Below are 16,473 nucleotides of genomic sequence, written 5' to 3'. Positions count from 1 at the left end.
AAAAGAAAAGAAAGTTATTCCTGAGAATATAACAAAATTTATACAGTCTGAAATTACCCGAAGTATGTCTAGATGTCAGGATGCGTTACAACATAATGTTGAGAAAGCTATCAACGAAAGTATCCAGAATCAACTAAGTGGTTTTCTGGAAAAGTTAACGCTGGCGATACCAGTTCCACCAGTCAGTATTCCGACACCTAGTCAACCACCTGTCGCAACAGTGCAGCCACCAGTACCAAATCCAGTTCAGGTAGGTCCATCACCAATAGCTAGTTTTAACCCTGCTCCTGCAGGGCCACCACCGGTGTATACGAATCCTTTAGCTAATCCAGGTAGAAGTGCGTTCGTACCAGTAGGGCATCGAGATACAGTTTTTGGGAGTTCGCAAACTCCATACACGCCTTTTCCTTATCCACCTCCAGTTATAAGTCCGTACATGACTTCTGGATATCGCGCCCCAACAAGGGTAGATAAATGGGGTATAGGGAAGTTCGACGGTCTGTCCAACCACCTGACAGTCGAAGAATTCGTGTTAAGGGTAGAAAAACAGCAGAAGCAATATGCATCTCCGTGGAAGGAGGTACTGAGAGACTTCCACCAACTGCTCTCAGGCCCGGCATACGATTGGTTCTGGCAGTATCAGGTAGATAAAGATTTAGACTGGCCAACATTAAAAGAAGCTTTGCTTAGCCGATATCAGAACCCGATGACTGATCTAGAAATTGTAAGAAATATATTAGAACGTAAACAATATTCCTACGAAAGTAGTGAGGAATTCTTCGTAGCAATTAATAAAATGAGGTATCAGTTGCGCAAGCCAATTCCCGAGCTTGACATGGTTAAAATTATAAAACGGAACCTCAACGAAAAAGTGAGAAATTTAGTGTATCCTCAAGCTATCTTTTCCCTTGATCAACTGAGGTACGTTTGCAAGGAAGCAGAAGCTGCGTTTCCGAAGAGAGATCGGGAACTACCGAAACCATCTGGTAGGCCTCCAGCTAGATTTGGGGTGAACGAGCTGGAGTATGAAGAAGAGTACCAGTCTTCGGAGGAACAACTAGCGGCTTACCAGTTCGGTCAGGCACGATCCAAAAATCCTCCTCGGAAACAAGTCGATGCTTCAACTCTTGAGTGTTGGAACTGCAAGGAGCGGGGCCATACGTGGTTCAACTGCCCCTCAGATAGACGCATTGTTCATTGCTACAACTGCGGTCTAGAGGGGTACTATACAACCAACTGTACGCGATGCCACTCGGAAAACCGAGCGAGGGACGCGAAAGCTCCGGGGGAATCGCGTGCAATCCCGAAACAGTACCCCCAATAGGTATAGAAAACCATAACAAAAATAAAGAATCTGAAAAAGAGATACAATTAGACATGTTTCCATGTGAAAGTGAGACAAAAATTACAATTTTAAAACGAGAAGGAAGTACAAAAACAAATTTAGATAATAAGATTACACAACATTTTTCAAAAATAAAGCCGTTACATGTTCGTATAAGTGAGTATAATAAAGCAAGAGATCGTATTTTTAATAGCAAAGGGTATACCCCGCCGGGAAATATTTTAAAAGCAAGAGCTCGATATAAAGCCCGAAAAGAGACCGAATCTAAGATTTTGTCGACTGTTTTAAATATAGAGTCAGATCCTAGACCGTATGCAAAAATCAAATTAAAGTCGAAAGAATTTTTAGGTTTGCTAGACAGCGGAGCCAGTGTTAGTATACTTGGCAAAAATTGTATGCAACTGGTCAAGGAGCTCGGCTGTCGAGTGACGCCATATAAGTCCGGAGTCAAAACAGCCGACGGGAAAAGTCAGTCCATTGTGGGAAAAGTACAGCTTAACGTACAGTATAAGGAAAGAGAAGAGAAGCTAACTTTCTTTCTAGTGCCTAGTTTGGACCAGGAAGTCTACCTAGGCGTAGATTTCTGGAAAATGTTTCAATTAGCCCCGAACATTATAAGTAGTCTTTCGATGGATGAACCATCGGATCCTAATGCACATCAGTTGAAATCTGAGCAGCAAGCCAGACTAGATGCAATAAAGGATCAATTTTTATGTTTTGAACGCGACGGTCTTTGAAAGACGACGTTAATAGAGCACATCATTGATACAGGGGATGCTCTCCCTGTGAAACAGCGTCACTACCCTGTGTCTCCAGCGATACAAGCCATACTATACGAAGAATTGGATCGGATGTTGAGTCTCGGCGTTATTGAGCCGAGTGATAGTCCGTGGTGTTCGCCAGTGGTTCTCTTGCGGAAACCAGGCAAAAATCGACTTTGCCTCGATTCTCGTAAGGTGAACGCACTGACGAAAAAGAACGCTAATCCTCTTCCTCATATCGAGGGACTTACCAGCCGATTTCCGGATGCCATCTACATGAGTAGTATAGATTTGAAAGAAGCATTTTGGCAAATACCGCTGGAGAAGCAGAGTAGAGAAAAGACTGCCTTTGCGGTACCGGGAAGACCCTTGTACCAATTCACTGTGATGCCGTTTGGGCTGTGTAATGCTGCTCAACGGTTGAGCCAGTTGATGGACAAGGTGATTCCTGCACGACTTAGGGAGCGTGTCTTTGTGTACCTCGATGATTTGCTTATCATGGCGCCGGATTTTGAGACCCATCTCTCATTGTTAAGTGAAGTAGCCGAATGTTTGCGCAAGGCTAATCTCACCATCAACATGAAGAAATCAAAGTTCTGCTTCAAGGAGTTAAAATATTTGGGCTTCATTGTTGGTGGTGGGAAATTCAAAACCGATCCAGCTAAGGTAGAAGCAATAAAAGATTTCCCGATCCCAAAAACTATCAGACAAGTTCGGAGGTTACTGGGCATGGCAGGGTGGTATCGAAAATTCATAAAAGACTTCTCCACCCTGACCGCCCCTCTGACTGACTTAACTAAAAAGAAGAACGCAAAGTTTAAGATGACGGAAGAAGCGTTGGAAGCTTTCGAAGATTTGAAGGAAGCGTTGATCTCCGCTCCTGTTCTTTCACGCCCTGATTTTTCTAAAAGATTTTTTATCCAGTGCGATGCTTCAGACGCGGGTATAGGGGCGGTATTGTCTCAAGTAGATGATGAGGGAGAAGAATACCCAATCGCTTATTTCTCGCAGAAATTTAACAAAAGTCAGAGAAATTACAGTGTGACCGAGAAGGAGTGCATGGCCGCAGTGATGGCTGTGAAGAAATTCAGGCCGTATGTCGAAGGCATGGATTTCACGGTCATTACTGATCACTCCAGCCTTCAATGGCTGATGAGTATGAAAGACTTAAGTGGGAAACTTGCTAGGTGGAGTTTGTCGTTACAGGCCTATGTCTTCGACATACAGCACCGTAAAGGTAGCCAACACATAGTACCGGATACTCTTTCTCGGGTACATGTAGATTCTCTGGCTCTTGATGATGTTGCCCCGTTGATCGACTTGGAATCAGTAGAATTTCAATCAGAAGAATATCTAGATCTTATAGAAGAAATATATAATCGCCCCGACGAACTTCCCGACTTAAAAATTGAAGATAAATACGTTTATAAGAAAGCTTTCAAGAAGTTAGGTGAAGAAGAGATGCTAGAGCATTCTTGGCTTCTTTGGGTTCCGTCAGGTCTGACAGAAGAAATTATAAGTAGGGCACATGATCCCCCTAAGGCTGCCCATGGGGGAATAGCCAAAACGTTAGATAGGATTCGACAATATTTTTTCTGGCCTAATATGACTGTGCATGTTCGCGTATATGTTTCTAACTGTAGTGTGTGTAAGCAATGTAAAGCGTCAAATCAAGTAACCCGTCCCCCTATCGTAACGTCCTATTGTAGTAATCGTCCTTTCGAAAAAATATACATTGACTTTTTAGGACCTTATCCTAGGTCCAAATTAGGCAATGTGTATGTTTTCGTTGTTTTAGACCATTTGTCCAAATTTGTGTTATTAAAAGCCTTGAGAAAAGCAACGTCCTCGAAAGTGATAAAATTCTTGAAAGAGGAAGTTTTTAATATGTTTGGAGTTCCAAACATAATCCATTCTGATAATGGAAAACAATTTGTGGGAAAAGAGTTTCAGAATCTTATCACCAAATATGGAATAAGACATTTTAAAACAGCTTTTTATTCACCGCAATCGAATGCGTCGGAAAGGGTTAACCGCTCGTTGTTAGCTGCTATCCGATCATACCTTAAAAACGATCAAAGAGAATGGGATACGCACCTTAGCGATATTGCGTGTGCGTTAAGGAGTGCAGTTCATAGTGCTACTGGTGTATCCCCATATTATGCCTTATTTGGTACTAATATGATGATGCACGGTAGTAGTTATGAACTGGCGAAAAAGTTGAACGCGATGGACGACAACGAGTTGTTGATTCTTCCCCGACAAAGCCGATTGCAATGCATTCGAAATCAAATCCGTGAAAATATTTTAAAAGCAAATGAGAAGTCGGCGAAAATATATAACGTCCGAACTAAAAATACCCGATATGTGCCCGGACAGGAAGTATATAGAAAGAATTTTATTTTGAGCGATTCTTCAAAATGTTTGTCCGCCAAGCTGTCCCCAAAATATATTAAGTGTCGAATTGTTAAACAAATAGGGAGGCATATGTATGAACTCGAAAACCTAAACGGAAAGAAAGTGGGCATATTTCATGCAAAGGACTTAAAACAATAAGTCTAAGTCAAACTTAGGCTAAACTGATTTAAAAACCCGATAAAAATATGTCTACCTGAACGGAAATCCTTTTTCGAAGAATTGGTTTCTGAGTCGCCATACTACTGTTTTGTTTATTTGTTTTGTTTATTCTTGTTATATATTTCATATAGTACCTGACGCTTTTTTTATTAACACCCTGTACCTAAACAGTTTATATTAAAAAACGCTTTTTATTTTATTTGACTTAGTAGAAATTTTATTAGTTGCATGCTAAAAATTAGTTTTACTTAGGTTACTGAATGTTATTTATTGAAATTTTGTTATATGTTTTGATTAAAATTTAGAATAGATACGTGGGTACTTAACTGTGATAAAAACTATTAAGCATCTGTGATTTTATAGATTGAATACCTTTTGAAGACTGATAGTTAAGCTAATTATATTTTTTATAAGCTGTGATATTTACTTTAATCTAGTTTAATGGTAGTTTAGTAAATTATATTTTTCTTAATCTGTGATATTTACAACTTTTTTTACTATACTTTTTGACTTTTTACACAACTGTGATACTAGATTTAAGTTTTATTTGTATCCTTCATTTATTTATTGAAATTTATTTATTAATTTGTGATGTCTTGCATGTTTGAATCAATTGAACGCTTTAATAACGCTTAATACTAGAATATGTAAATACAAATACTTAAAACACTCACAGATAATAATTTCTCCAGTAAATTAGTTGAAAAGATGGTTCGCAAATCATTGGAAATAACTTTTGTCCCCGTACCACTCAATAAACACAATCTGCTAAAAATTGAACACAAACAAAAATTATTAGATTTGAATAGGTTATAAAATAATGGTACTAACCTTCACAGAAGCCTAGTCAGTGGTTGGTGAAGAAAGGTCGCCTACACTTCGACATTTTTTTGTGCCCGGCTTGAACCGTGGGTTTTTCCCCACAGCACAGACAAAACATAAACAAAAATTCAAGTCCGCATAAGATTACTGAAGAGAGATTAAGGTAGCCGCACTGTATTTTCCGGTTCAATTGGGTTCACCATAACCTTGCCGTTGATGTTTTGATATACAGACATATCTGCATGGATTATTTTTGTCCATTGATGCTTCCCTTAATTGATTTTTCATCTCGGCAGGTAAAAGACTTCTCTCTTTCATGAAATTGAAAAAAAAAGTTAAATTAAAGAGGGAATGCTAAATGTGCACCTACATGCTACATACCTGGTAGTTTTCCATCCTCCTTAGGATAGGCATCTGCATGTTTATTTTACATACATACCAGGCGACCGACTACACTCCGTGCATTTTTACTCCTTATTGGGAATATATCCCAATAAGTAGCAAATGGTTGAGAGTTGTAAGCCACTAGGCCCTGGTTCACAACGGACTGTTGCGCCACCCAATCTTAACGGTTAAACCCATTTTTGACGTCTCTGACTCAATACCCACAAAAGCCTCATTGGCATCACGCTAAATTCTTCAGATTATGTCAATATCATCAGCATATGCTAGTAAACGGACAGATTTTTAAAAGATAGCGCCTCTAGTGTTGATGTTTGAGCTCTGCACTATTCTTTCAGGCACGTTGTTAAAAAAATCACATGTTAGCGCATCACCTTGTCTAAAACCTTTTCTGACATCGAAAGGTTCTGTTAAGTTGTTTCCAACCTTTATGGAGCAGCGTGAATTCTCCATGGTCATCCTGTACAAACGGACGAGTTTGACAGGGATGCCAAAACTAGACATGGCTATATACAGCACGTCCCTGTAGATGTTGTTATATGCGGGCTTGAAATCGATGAAAAGATGGTGGGTGCCGATTTGGTGTTTTTGGGTTTTTCAGGATTTGCCGTAATGTGAAAATTTAATCAACTGTGGACTTTCCCGGTCTAAAACCACACGGATAAGGACCTATCTGGTTGTTGACGATGGGCTTTAGACTATCACATATTACGGCTGAGAATATTTTATAGGCGATGTTAACCCCTTGAACAGAATGAGATGCAGGTGTAGCTAAAAAAATCGCTGTAGTATAAGCTGTCAATAAAAACGCTCACTAATGTAGCAAAGGTCGCTTACAATGGTGTATTGCAGCGGGCATGTTCAACGCATATGAAATTTGTATTTGAACTGAATTTGTATGGTAGCATACTATAAAAAAGTTACAAAACCAGAAAAAATTCTCAAATGCATTGAACGTTCCCAAAAAAAAAGTGAAAAGTCAAAGAATGAAATGGGTTTCTGTCATCTCAAATGTAGCTTGTAGCGCCACCAAAAGTTAAAGTTGGGTCAACTTGCGCTGCAGCTACAGCTTCTCATTGTGTCGATGCATAGTATTTTCGTATCTTTTAACTTACAACATATTATATAAAATTTAATTCAAGTCCAAAATAAAACGTATGAAACTTTTCTCTCCATACGATATATGATATCCTCGTGTGATAGTGGTCTAAAGAAATCAATTTCTCAACTCGCATCAAGAACGCCCATTGTCATTATATACTTGTTATTATAGACAAACAGAACTACTGATGGAAAATTGGTTTTCTGTCAAAAATTTTTCTTACTGCAAAAAAGTAGAAAAACGAAGGAGATCAGAAGAAATCAGAAATCAGTTCAGAATTAAAATTTATTTTCCTGTGATTAAAAGTTATTTGTAAGTTTAAAAATTACTAAAAATTTGAATTTTTTATCACTGTGAACACAATAAAACATTTTTATATTTGTTTTAAACAATTTGCCGGTCGAGAGAAAGTTCTTCGACGACTTCTTATCTCAACAAAATTTGAGAACGAAACGCCCCTGTGGCAAACAAATTTAATTTCTCAAAAAAAAATTAAAAAATACATTTAATAATCTACAGAAATTCATAGACAAAATATAATTCGTAATATCGCTTCTGGGATTTATTTATTTTGTGTAAAAAGAAGAGAAAAACAATCGAAACCATGTTTGACTCATAGGTTTCCGTGTAGGTTGTGGGGTAATTGAGGAAGAATGTAAAATTGCTGGAACAGGAAGGTTCAGTAACATTCTTATATGAAAATAATTTAGATCAAATTTTAAGTCTAATGGAATGTAAAAATTCCAACCAATTTTTGTCATTATTTTTTCTCAAAATTCTCTTTTCCAGTCAAGTGTTGGATTGTTGTTCTTGTTATTGATTAATTAAATAAAAGTTTTAAAGGTAGGATTTCTAGAATAATTCCTATCCAATTTACTTGACACGGCTGGGGCGAAAAAGCCAAGTCGAAGTGAAGCAATTATCGCTACATATTTTGTAATTCCTAAATCAACTGTTGTTATTTTAAGAGATCAGTGGAATATCAGGAGCAATATCTTCAATTGAAATTTTGTCTGATGATTTGTCAGTTTTTTTTTTTCAATGCACTTTTGACGACCTTACATTTGCGATTACGCCAAAGCTTTGATTTTTATAGCGAATATTTTTCGGCAGGACCTGAATTGCTTTTTTACACTTGATTTGTGATTTGATGTATCCCCATAAAAAGTAATCGCAAGGTGTGAGGTCTGCCGACTTTCTGATCAGTTCCATCTTCCATCAATACCCTTATAGTGTGCGAAGTGGAATCGTCCTGTTGAAATTGTGTTTGGTAATGGTATCCTACATACATAAAGCTGCAACCTTCGTATTAAAAAATCATTAATCATACCCCAATGCTGGGGGTCAGAAAATATATCACCTTGTTTGAAAAAATAAAGGTCAATCACCCGCCCGCTAGAAAACATCTTCAAGGGATGCCTTAAATTGGCATACATCCCGATGTCTTGGAGACAAGTTAAAGTCGATTTTATTCCAAAAGCTGGAAAATCCATCCACGTTAACCCTAAAAACCTAAGACCTATCAGCTTATCATCATTCCTTCTCAAAACTTTTGAACGTTTGATTAATCAGATGCTGATAAACAGGATTATCAATTCAAAACTGGGATATTTTACTGCACAAAGGGGTGTCAGCACAGGTACGCAACAAGGTGGTGTCCTATCCTTTGGAAGTTAGTAATAAATGAATTTCTAATTACTCTAGAAAGAGAGGGATACAGAGTGTTTGCTTATGCGGACGATGTTGCTATTGCAGTAATGGGTAAGCATCCCAATATACTAAAACAACTCTTACAAAAAGCTTCAAATAAGCTCACCAGATGGGCAAATCGGTGTGGACTAGGCGTTAACCCACAAAAAAACGACCTTGTCCTCTTCACAAGGAAATAGAAAGTCCTACTCATTGACCCTCCCCTCATAAACGGGGTACCACTTAATTTCTCTGAACAAGCAAAATACTTGGGTCTCATTTTGGATAAGAAATTAAATTGGAAACCTAATATTCAAGAGAGAATAAACAAGGCCACAGTAGGCCTGTTCTCCTGTAAAAAGGCCATTGGTAATAAATGGGGCCTACAGCCCCGCATAACACACTGGTTATATATCTCGGTCGTAAGGTCGTTCCTTACTTATGGAGTAGCGGTATGGTGGACGGCGCTAAATATAGCGACAAATCGCGATAAACACAGTAAGGTCCAACGAACAGGTTGCCGTTATCTGGGAGGAGCACTTCGCTCTACCTCCTCCACCTCACTTGATGTCCTGTTCCATCTAATACGGACATTTTCAGCAAACATACGGCAGCTTATACAGCCATACGGCTTCAAGCCTCCTCTCTGTGGATCAATAATAGAATTGGCCACACCTCTATTTTGAACTCGTTCAGAACTATAAACAGTAATATTGACTACACCATACCCCATCTTCAGTTTAATAACTATAGCTTAAAAGTAACTATACCTCCCAGGTCTTCTTGGGAAAATACATCATTTTTGAATGATGATCCTATAAACTTTTATACAGACGGATCAAAAACGGAGGATGGGGTTGATGGAGGCGTATATTCAGATAGACTAAACTTAAATCTCCTTTCGTCTACCCCATCATTGTCCTACCATGTGTTATAAACGTTATATCAACTAATGATATAAGCATCTTCTCGGATAGCCAAGCTGCGTTAAAGTCCCTAGACTCTGTCTCCACTAACTCACTAACAGCCCTAAATTGTCGATACACAGTTCAACATTCACCTTTTCTGGTATGCCATAGAGACATTCCAGGAAATTGCAAAGCTGACGAACTTGCAAAAAGCGGAACAACTTTACTTCTGCTGGCTCACAATGCTAGCATAGGTATCCCCTTAGCTATATGTAAACTCATGCTAAAGCAAGATACCATAGAGAAAACAAACTTCAGGTGGAATAACACCACCACTTGTTTAGCGACAAAACTAATTTGGACAAAACAATTATGTCTTCTTTTAAACGAGTCTTTGAAATATTTTTACTTCCTAAATCTTGTTAAATATTCATACCTAACGGCAGTCCATTAAAAAGATTCTAAAAACTTTTTTACAAATTATCATAATGTAGCGAAGATGTCTTCCATTCCTAAATTGTTTGTCTGTTACATAATTTCTCAACATGGGTTTGTGAAAAAATACAGAATTACTAATTTGTTTTATTTAATTCTCTACTTTTTGTTTGAATGCATTCGAAAAACACTCTCAAGTCGATTGTGTCTTCCCAGACCTTAGATAGACCACAGATTCGTTCATGAAATTCTTTTTAAAAAATTAAGTAAAATTAAACTTCATGACTTTCGTCATACCTTAGATACTTAGATATTATATGGTCATGTTCAGCGGTAACCCTTCATGTCAATTCTGGTGTATGCCAAGAGAGTTTCCTGGGTCCATTGCTGTTTAATGATTCCGCTATTGTTTTAAATAATTCTATGTAGCTTGTCTATGCAGGTGATGTTAATATTAACTCCATCAAGAATTGTAACGACCTATTAATTTTTGTAATATGCCAATACAAATTATTTGATTTTTAACGTTGGCAAATGTAAGACAATCTGTTTGGAATTCGTCACATTTGAATAGGAAGTCCAGTTTTTCCGATCTTGGCGTTGTACTAGACCAAAATTAAAGTTTACTTACCACTACAATTATATTATAAAAAAAGTTAACAAAATACTTGGTTTCGTCAAATTATTTCCCGAGAGTTACTTGATCCATATGCTATTTAAATTCTGTATGTTTCTTTCTGAGTACCCGTGGTATGATAGTAAGTGCGTTGGACTGTCTTGGTTTCAATCCCTACTTGTGCCATGTAAAGTTTTTCACGTGAAATTCTGTGCTTTCTCAAATTAGCTTAAAACTCTAGGGCCTCTAATCCCTGCCAACAGTACTAGCACAGAGGAATGGTTGAGAGTTATTGGTCACTAGTGGTGGAATAATCGGGAAGAACAGCCTGCACGACAACACTTCCGACAACGGATTCAGGCTCATAGATTTTGCTGCGGGGCATGGTAACCAGTACGCGTTTTCCACACCTCATCATCCACAAAGGATGGACTTCTCCAGATCAATCTACCGTCAACCAGATTGACCTTATTGCGATTGACGCCAGACACGCTTTCAGCATCATGGATGTACGAACTTTCCGAGGAGCTAACATCGACTCGGACAGACCCAAGGCAAAACAGGGAGGTGCTGGGAAAAGGTACAACGTCGAACGGCTACAATCCCCGGAGATCGCCAAATCCTTTTCCGACCGAGTTACAAGTAAACTGTCTCGAAGTTCTCTGCCGCCAACACAATGTATCGAAAACCAGTGGCAACATTGCCAAGACGATTTAGAGAATCCGCCTCTGATGTGCTGAGTTTCAAACAGCCACCAACAAGGAACCCCTGGTTTGATGAGGAATGTCGGCAGGCAAATGCAGCCAAACAGCAGGCACGCAAAGCGGTGTTGCATAAAAGGACGAGAGCTGGTCATGAGCTCTATGAGCAGAAAAGGAGAGAGGAACGCCTTTATCAGAAGGAAAAAGAGAAGTCATGAGAAGCGTGCGGTCGAAGATGTTGAGAGGTATAAAAGCAGGAATGAGGTTCGAAAGTTTTATGAACAGGTGAAACGAAATTCACAGGTACATAAACCTAGAACCGAAGGTTGCAATGACGAAAGTGGAAACATCATAGTGAGTGGAACCGCAGTCAATGCTGACGATATGGAAGGACCACTTCTGCAGACTGTATAACCTCGACGACGAACTGAATTCCGCTGTTAGGCAGGATGATGATCCTGTGCTTTCTCACAGAAGACGAAAGCCAACAATCCCGTCCTCCCGACTTAGACGAAGTAAAGATTGCCATATCTAAGCTGAAGCCTAATAAAGCCGATGGAGTAGATGGCTTGAATGCCAAGCTCTTTGAAGCAGCTGGAGATAAGTTGGTTAGGAGCATGCACCAACTTATCTGTAAGATATGGTCGGAAGAAAGCATGACCGATGAATGGAACCTCAGTATTGTTTGCCCGATCCTGAAAAAAGGAGACCCTCTAAACTGCACCAACTGTAGAGGAATCAGTCTACTTAACATCGCCTATAAAATCTTCTCTGCCGTAATATGTGAACGTCTAAAGCTCATCGTCAACAACCTGATAGGTCCTTATCAGTGTGGTTTTAGACCAGGAAAGTCCACAGTTGATCAAATATTCACATTACGGCAGATCCTGGAAAAAACCCAAGAACACCAAATCGACACCCACCATCTTTTCATCGATTTCAAGGCCGCATATGACAGCATCTATAGGGACGAGCTGTATAGAGCCATGTCTAGTTTTGGCATCCCTGCCAAACTCGTCCGTTTGTGCAGGATGACCATGGAGAATTTACGCTGCTCCATAAAGGTTGAAAACAACTTAACAGAACCTTTCGATGTCAAAAAAGGTTTTAGAGAAGCTGATGCGCTGTTATGTGATTTTTTTAACATCGTGCTTGTAAGAATAATGCAGAGCTCACACGTCAACACTAGAGGCACTATCTTTCAAAAGTCTGTCCAATTACTGGCATATGCTGATGACATTGACATAATCGGAAGAACTCAGCGTGATGTCAATAAGGCTTTTGTGAGTCTTGAGTCAGAGGCGGCAAAAATGGGTTTAACGGTTAATGAGGGCAAAACAAACTACATGCTGTCGTCAAGAAAGGACATACAATCCCAACGTCTTGTTCAAAACGTCACCATCGACAGACGTAACTTTAAGGTAGCCAAGGACTTCGTCTACCTAGGCTCTGCTGTAAAGGCAGAAAAAAACACCAGCGCTGAGATTAAACGCAGAATAACTCTTGCTTACTGCTGCTTCTTTGGACTAAGAAAGCAATTGAGTGGTAAAGTCCTCTCTCGAGGGACCAAAGTGTCGCTATATAAGATCCTTATCATCCCCGTCCTGCTATACGGTGTAGAAGCATGGACTATGACAAAAACGTATGAAAGCACCTTGGGTCGGTTCGAGAGAAAAGTTCTTCGTGTGATCTACGGTCCCGTATGATCGAAGGGGAGTGGAGGAGAAGATGGAACGACGAGCTGTAAGTGCTGTACAGCGACGTAGACTTAGCCAGAAAGGTAAAAGTCCAACGACTAATATGGCTGGGTCACGTAGAGCGCATGAAAACCAATGCTCTGTCCCGGAAAGTCTTCGAATCCACAGCCACAGGAAAGCACAGTAGAGGAAGACCGCGGATCAGGTGGCGCGCACAAGTGGAAGGTGACCTCACCCAACTTGGAGCGCGAAACTGGAGACATCTAGCTAGGGACTGAGCTAGATGGAAAAGTTTGTTGGTTGAGGCCCTAGTTCACACAGGACTGTAGCGCCACCTTAAGTAAGTAAGGCCCTAGTTCTTAACGGATTGTTGCGGCACCTAATTTATTTTATGTTTCTTTCGTGAGGCCATAATACCATTCCTTTCATATTTAGCCCTTAGAACTATTTTTAGCAGATCGTACTATGGCGCCAAGAGTCCTCTTAATCAATTTATCAGTATATGTATTTTAATAAGTTCTCTATTTTCCTTGACTAGATATGACAATTATTTGTTTGCAACAAATAGTTGAATCAATGATAGTTTAGATAGTTTAGAGTTAAGGTTTAGAGAATTCAAGTGACTTAGCGATAGTATTTAACGTATTGTTCCTCCGAAGGACTCTCACAAAGAATAGTCACTTTCTTTGACATACTGAACAATTTGCATTTTTTGGAGCATTAGTTTATTTTTCAAAATAAAATGCACTGTTGATTTTTGTATTTCTGTAGGGGCTGATAAGATTTATGTGGATTTCGAACAATTTTCATTGATGATCCAGGAACTTGTCTATTGACCGTTGTGCCTTCTTGTCTGAGTCTTTGTATCCACGACCCGTTTCGTGCTCGGCTAATCACTTAGTCGTCGAATATTAAAATGAGTAAAAAAAAAAATAACTCCAAAAAACAATTTTTCGCAAATTATAAGGTCAATACAATTTCAAACATGTCTGCGGAAATCAAACTCACCTTTATGCCTCCAGATCAATAACTCATATTTATTATTTAATCTTTCTAGAAAATGACTGACTCCAAGTATTTTACCACCACCAAAAAGGGTGAAATCTTTGAACTCAAATCGGAGTTGAATAATGACAAAAAAGAGAAGAAAAAGGAAGCCGTTAAAAAGGTATGAATTAACATTTATTTAACTAATTATTGTTATTTATTTGTTTAATTTCTTGTTATGTTCATGTTAAAGGTTATTGCTAGTATGACAGTTGGTAAGGATGTATCAGCTCTCTTTCCGGACGTAGTAAATTGCATGCAAACCGACAATTTGGAATTGAAAAAACTCGTTTATCTTTATTTGATGAACTATGCTAAATCACAACCGGACATGGCTATAATGGCTGTTAATACATTTGTTAAAGTGAGTAAAACACAAACTTGTTATTTGTAATATTTTTTATCTTTAACTTTTATTTAAAAATTTCAATAATTATTTTTTTAAATGAAATAAACAAAAAAAGCTTTTAAAATAACAAAAATTTCTAATTTTTTTCTTAGAATTAATTTTTTAAAATAATTCTACGAATTTTTGTAAACTTAAGTTTTTCATCATTAACTTTTATATCTTTTCTCCGGGGAGAAGAGGGCTTCCTATGAATTTATTACCCACAGAAATTACAACAAAATGTAAAAAATGATACAAATGCAAAGAAAATTAATTCTGAAGGGGTCATGCTTCTAGTTATCGATGTATGTAAGCCATGTCGATGAATAAAAAGGGGTATAGGGATTTTATAATTATAAACTAATACTTTAGCGTAAAAATATATAAAATAAAATAGTCAATTAATCGGGGAATAACATATTAAAACATATTTAACAGTACCTCTGCTTACAAATCTATTTTGTATTTTTAATTTAAAATTGAAACAGACTTTGAAACGTTTTCCACTCTAAGCCAATGAAATGTACATTAGGATGGGTATTTGTTTTTTAATTTTGTAGATTTTGAATTCTAATAGCAATAAAACGAGGATATTTAGGCTGTATTTAAAATAAAAGTACAGTTTTGTTCGATGTTTAACTTGCAAGGATGGTTCAAGACATTTTTACGAAACTTATTGAGGATTCTCGATATCTTTCTTCTGAACTCAAAGAAGTTATAGATCCAGAAGAATCCTTTAAATTAGAGCTTTAACCCTGGACAAAATATGCCACGAGATTTTAAAGTGCCAAACATTAATTTTAGAACTTCCTGATATACTGCTTCCAAACATTTTCAAGGCTTGTATACAAATTCTATAAAAATAAAGAATATCAAATGCAATACATTATTTTAAATTATAACCTTCCAATATGTTGGCAGAAAGTCTTAAAAAAAGAAACATACAATATATAAGAATCTTGAATTCAATTTTGGATAATTTTGTATTCAGTTCTAAAGGGTTTTTCAATAAGGGCGGGTAAAGCCTGAAATGGAATAAAACAAGCTGTGTTTTTATATGAAAGGCGCATGTATGCCATTAAGTGTGGAAATGCCGCCTCGGCTTCTTACGGTGGCACGGATCCGAAAGGTCCAATTTTCAACTCTTCCGCATAGATCCGACTGAATTTGAGCTATGGCCTGTGTTATGTTCACCTTAAGGGCTTCTGTTGATAGTCGTTTATTTGGAAAGAATTGCGACGTTAAGAAATCTTACAAAAAAAAGTCTAGCGGGGTAAAATCGATTGACGTTGGTGTCCAATTCACATCATTTTTGCGAGAGATAACCTTACCCTGAAATCGTTCATGCAAAATGTCAATCGTGGCGTTTGCTGTGTTACATGTAGCGCCGTCCTGCTGGAACCACACGTCGTCTAGGTCCATATAGTTTAATTTGGGCCATAAGAAATTTGTTTTAATCGTTATGTAGCGTCTCCCGTAAAATGGGTACAATGCGCGCAACGTTTCGTTAACGAACACTCAAAATGATAGTAAAGTTTTATCATTTGAACGTGCAGTTCAATCTTGTAATTTACCATGGTGATTTGGCATAAAGAACTGAATAATAAACAAAACATTTGATAGATGTCACCAAACAAAATGGCCGCCACGGGCGCCAAAATTTACCCGCGCGCCCGAAGCTTTTGCGTAATCTATGTACTAAGAGAAATGAGTTGCGTCAAGCATTTAGCATCAAGCTTTGATCAGATTAGTTTTGTTGACAACATCTGAGAAGATGCGTGTATCGGTAATCGATATTACTTTTTGTTTGAGTCAAGAGATGTCTTTTTTTGATAGCCAGAAATTCTGTCTGGAACACGCTAGATTAGATAAGATAAGCGTAAGGAGAGACATACATTTAGTCAGGAGTTTAAGCCTTAGATCCCGTCAACGGTTTAAGATCCCTCTGCATTATTTTTTATCGCTTGTCCTACTATAAAGGAC

General features: G+C 38.2%; 1 protein-coding gene across 2 annotated transcripts in view; it reads left to right on the top strand.

The window, feature by feature from the left end:
* Positions 1-7,183: 7,183 nt before the first annotated feature.
* The window catches only part of LOC129944664 (AP-1 complex subunit beta-1), a 29,430-nt gene continuing 20,140 nt past the window's right edge, over positions 7,184-16,473 (top strand). For both annotated transcript variants that reach the window (XM_056054256.1, XM_056054255.1), the window contains exons 1-3: positions 7,184-7,321; positions 14,113-14,223; positions 14,296-14,466. In XM_056054256.1, coding sequence (XP_055910231.1) covers positions 14,116-14,223; positions 14,296-14,466 — 279 coding nt within the window. In that variant the 5' untranslated portion in view covers positions 7,184-7,321; positions 14,113-14,115. The remainder of the gene's footprint in view (positions 7,322-14,112; positions 14,224-14,295; positions 14,467-16,473) is intronic.

The sequence above is a fragment of the Eupeodes corollae genome, chromosome 2 (genome assembly GCF_945859685.1).
Source record: "Eupeodes corollae chromosome 2, idEupCoro1.1, whole genome shotgun sequence".
Taxonomy (NCBI): Eukaryota; Metazoa; Arthropoda; class Insecta; order Diptera; family Syrphidae; genus Eupeodes; species Eupeodes corollae.
The sequence above is the reverse complement of the archived record's forward strand: the minus strand, read 5'-3'. Positions and strand labels throughout refer to the sequence as shown.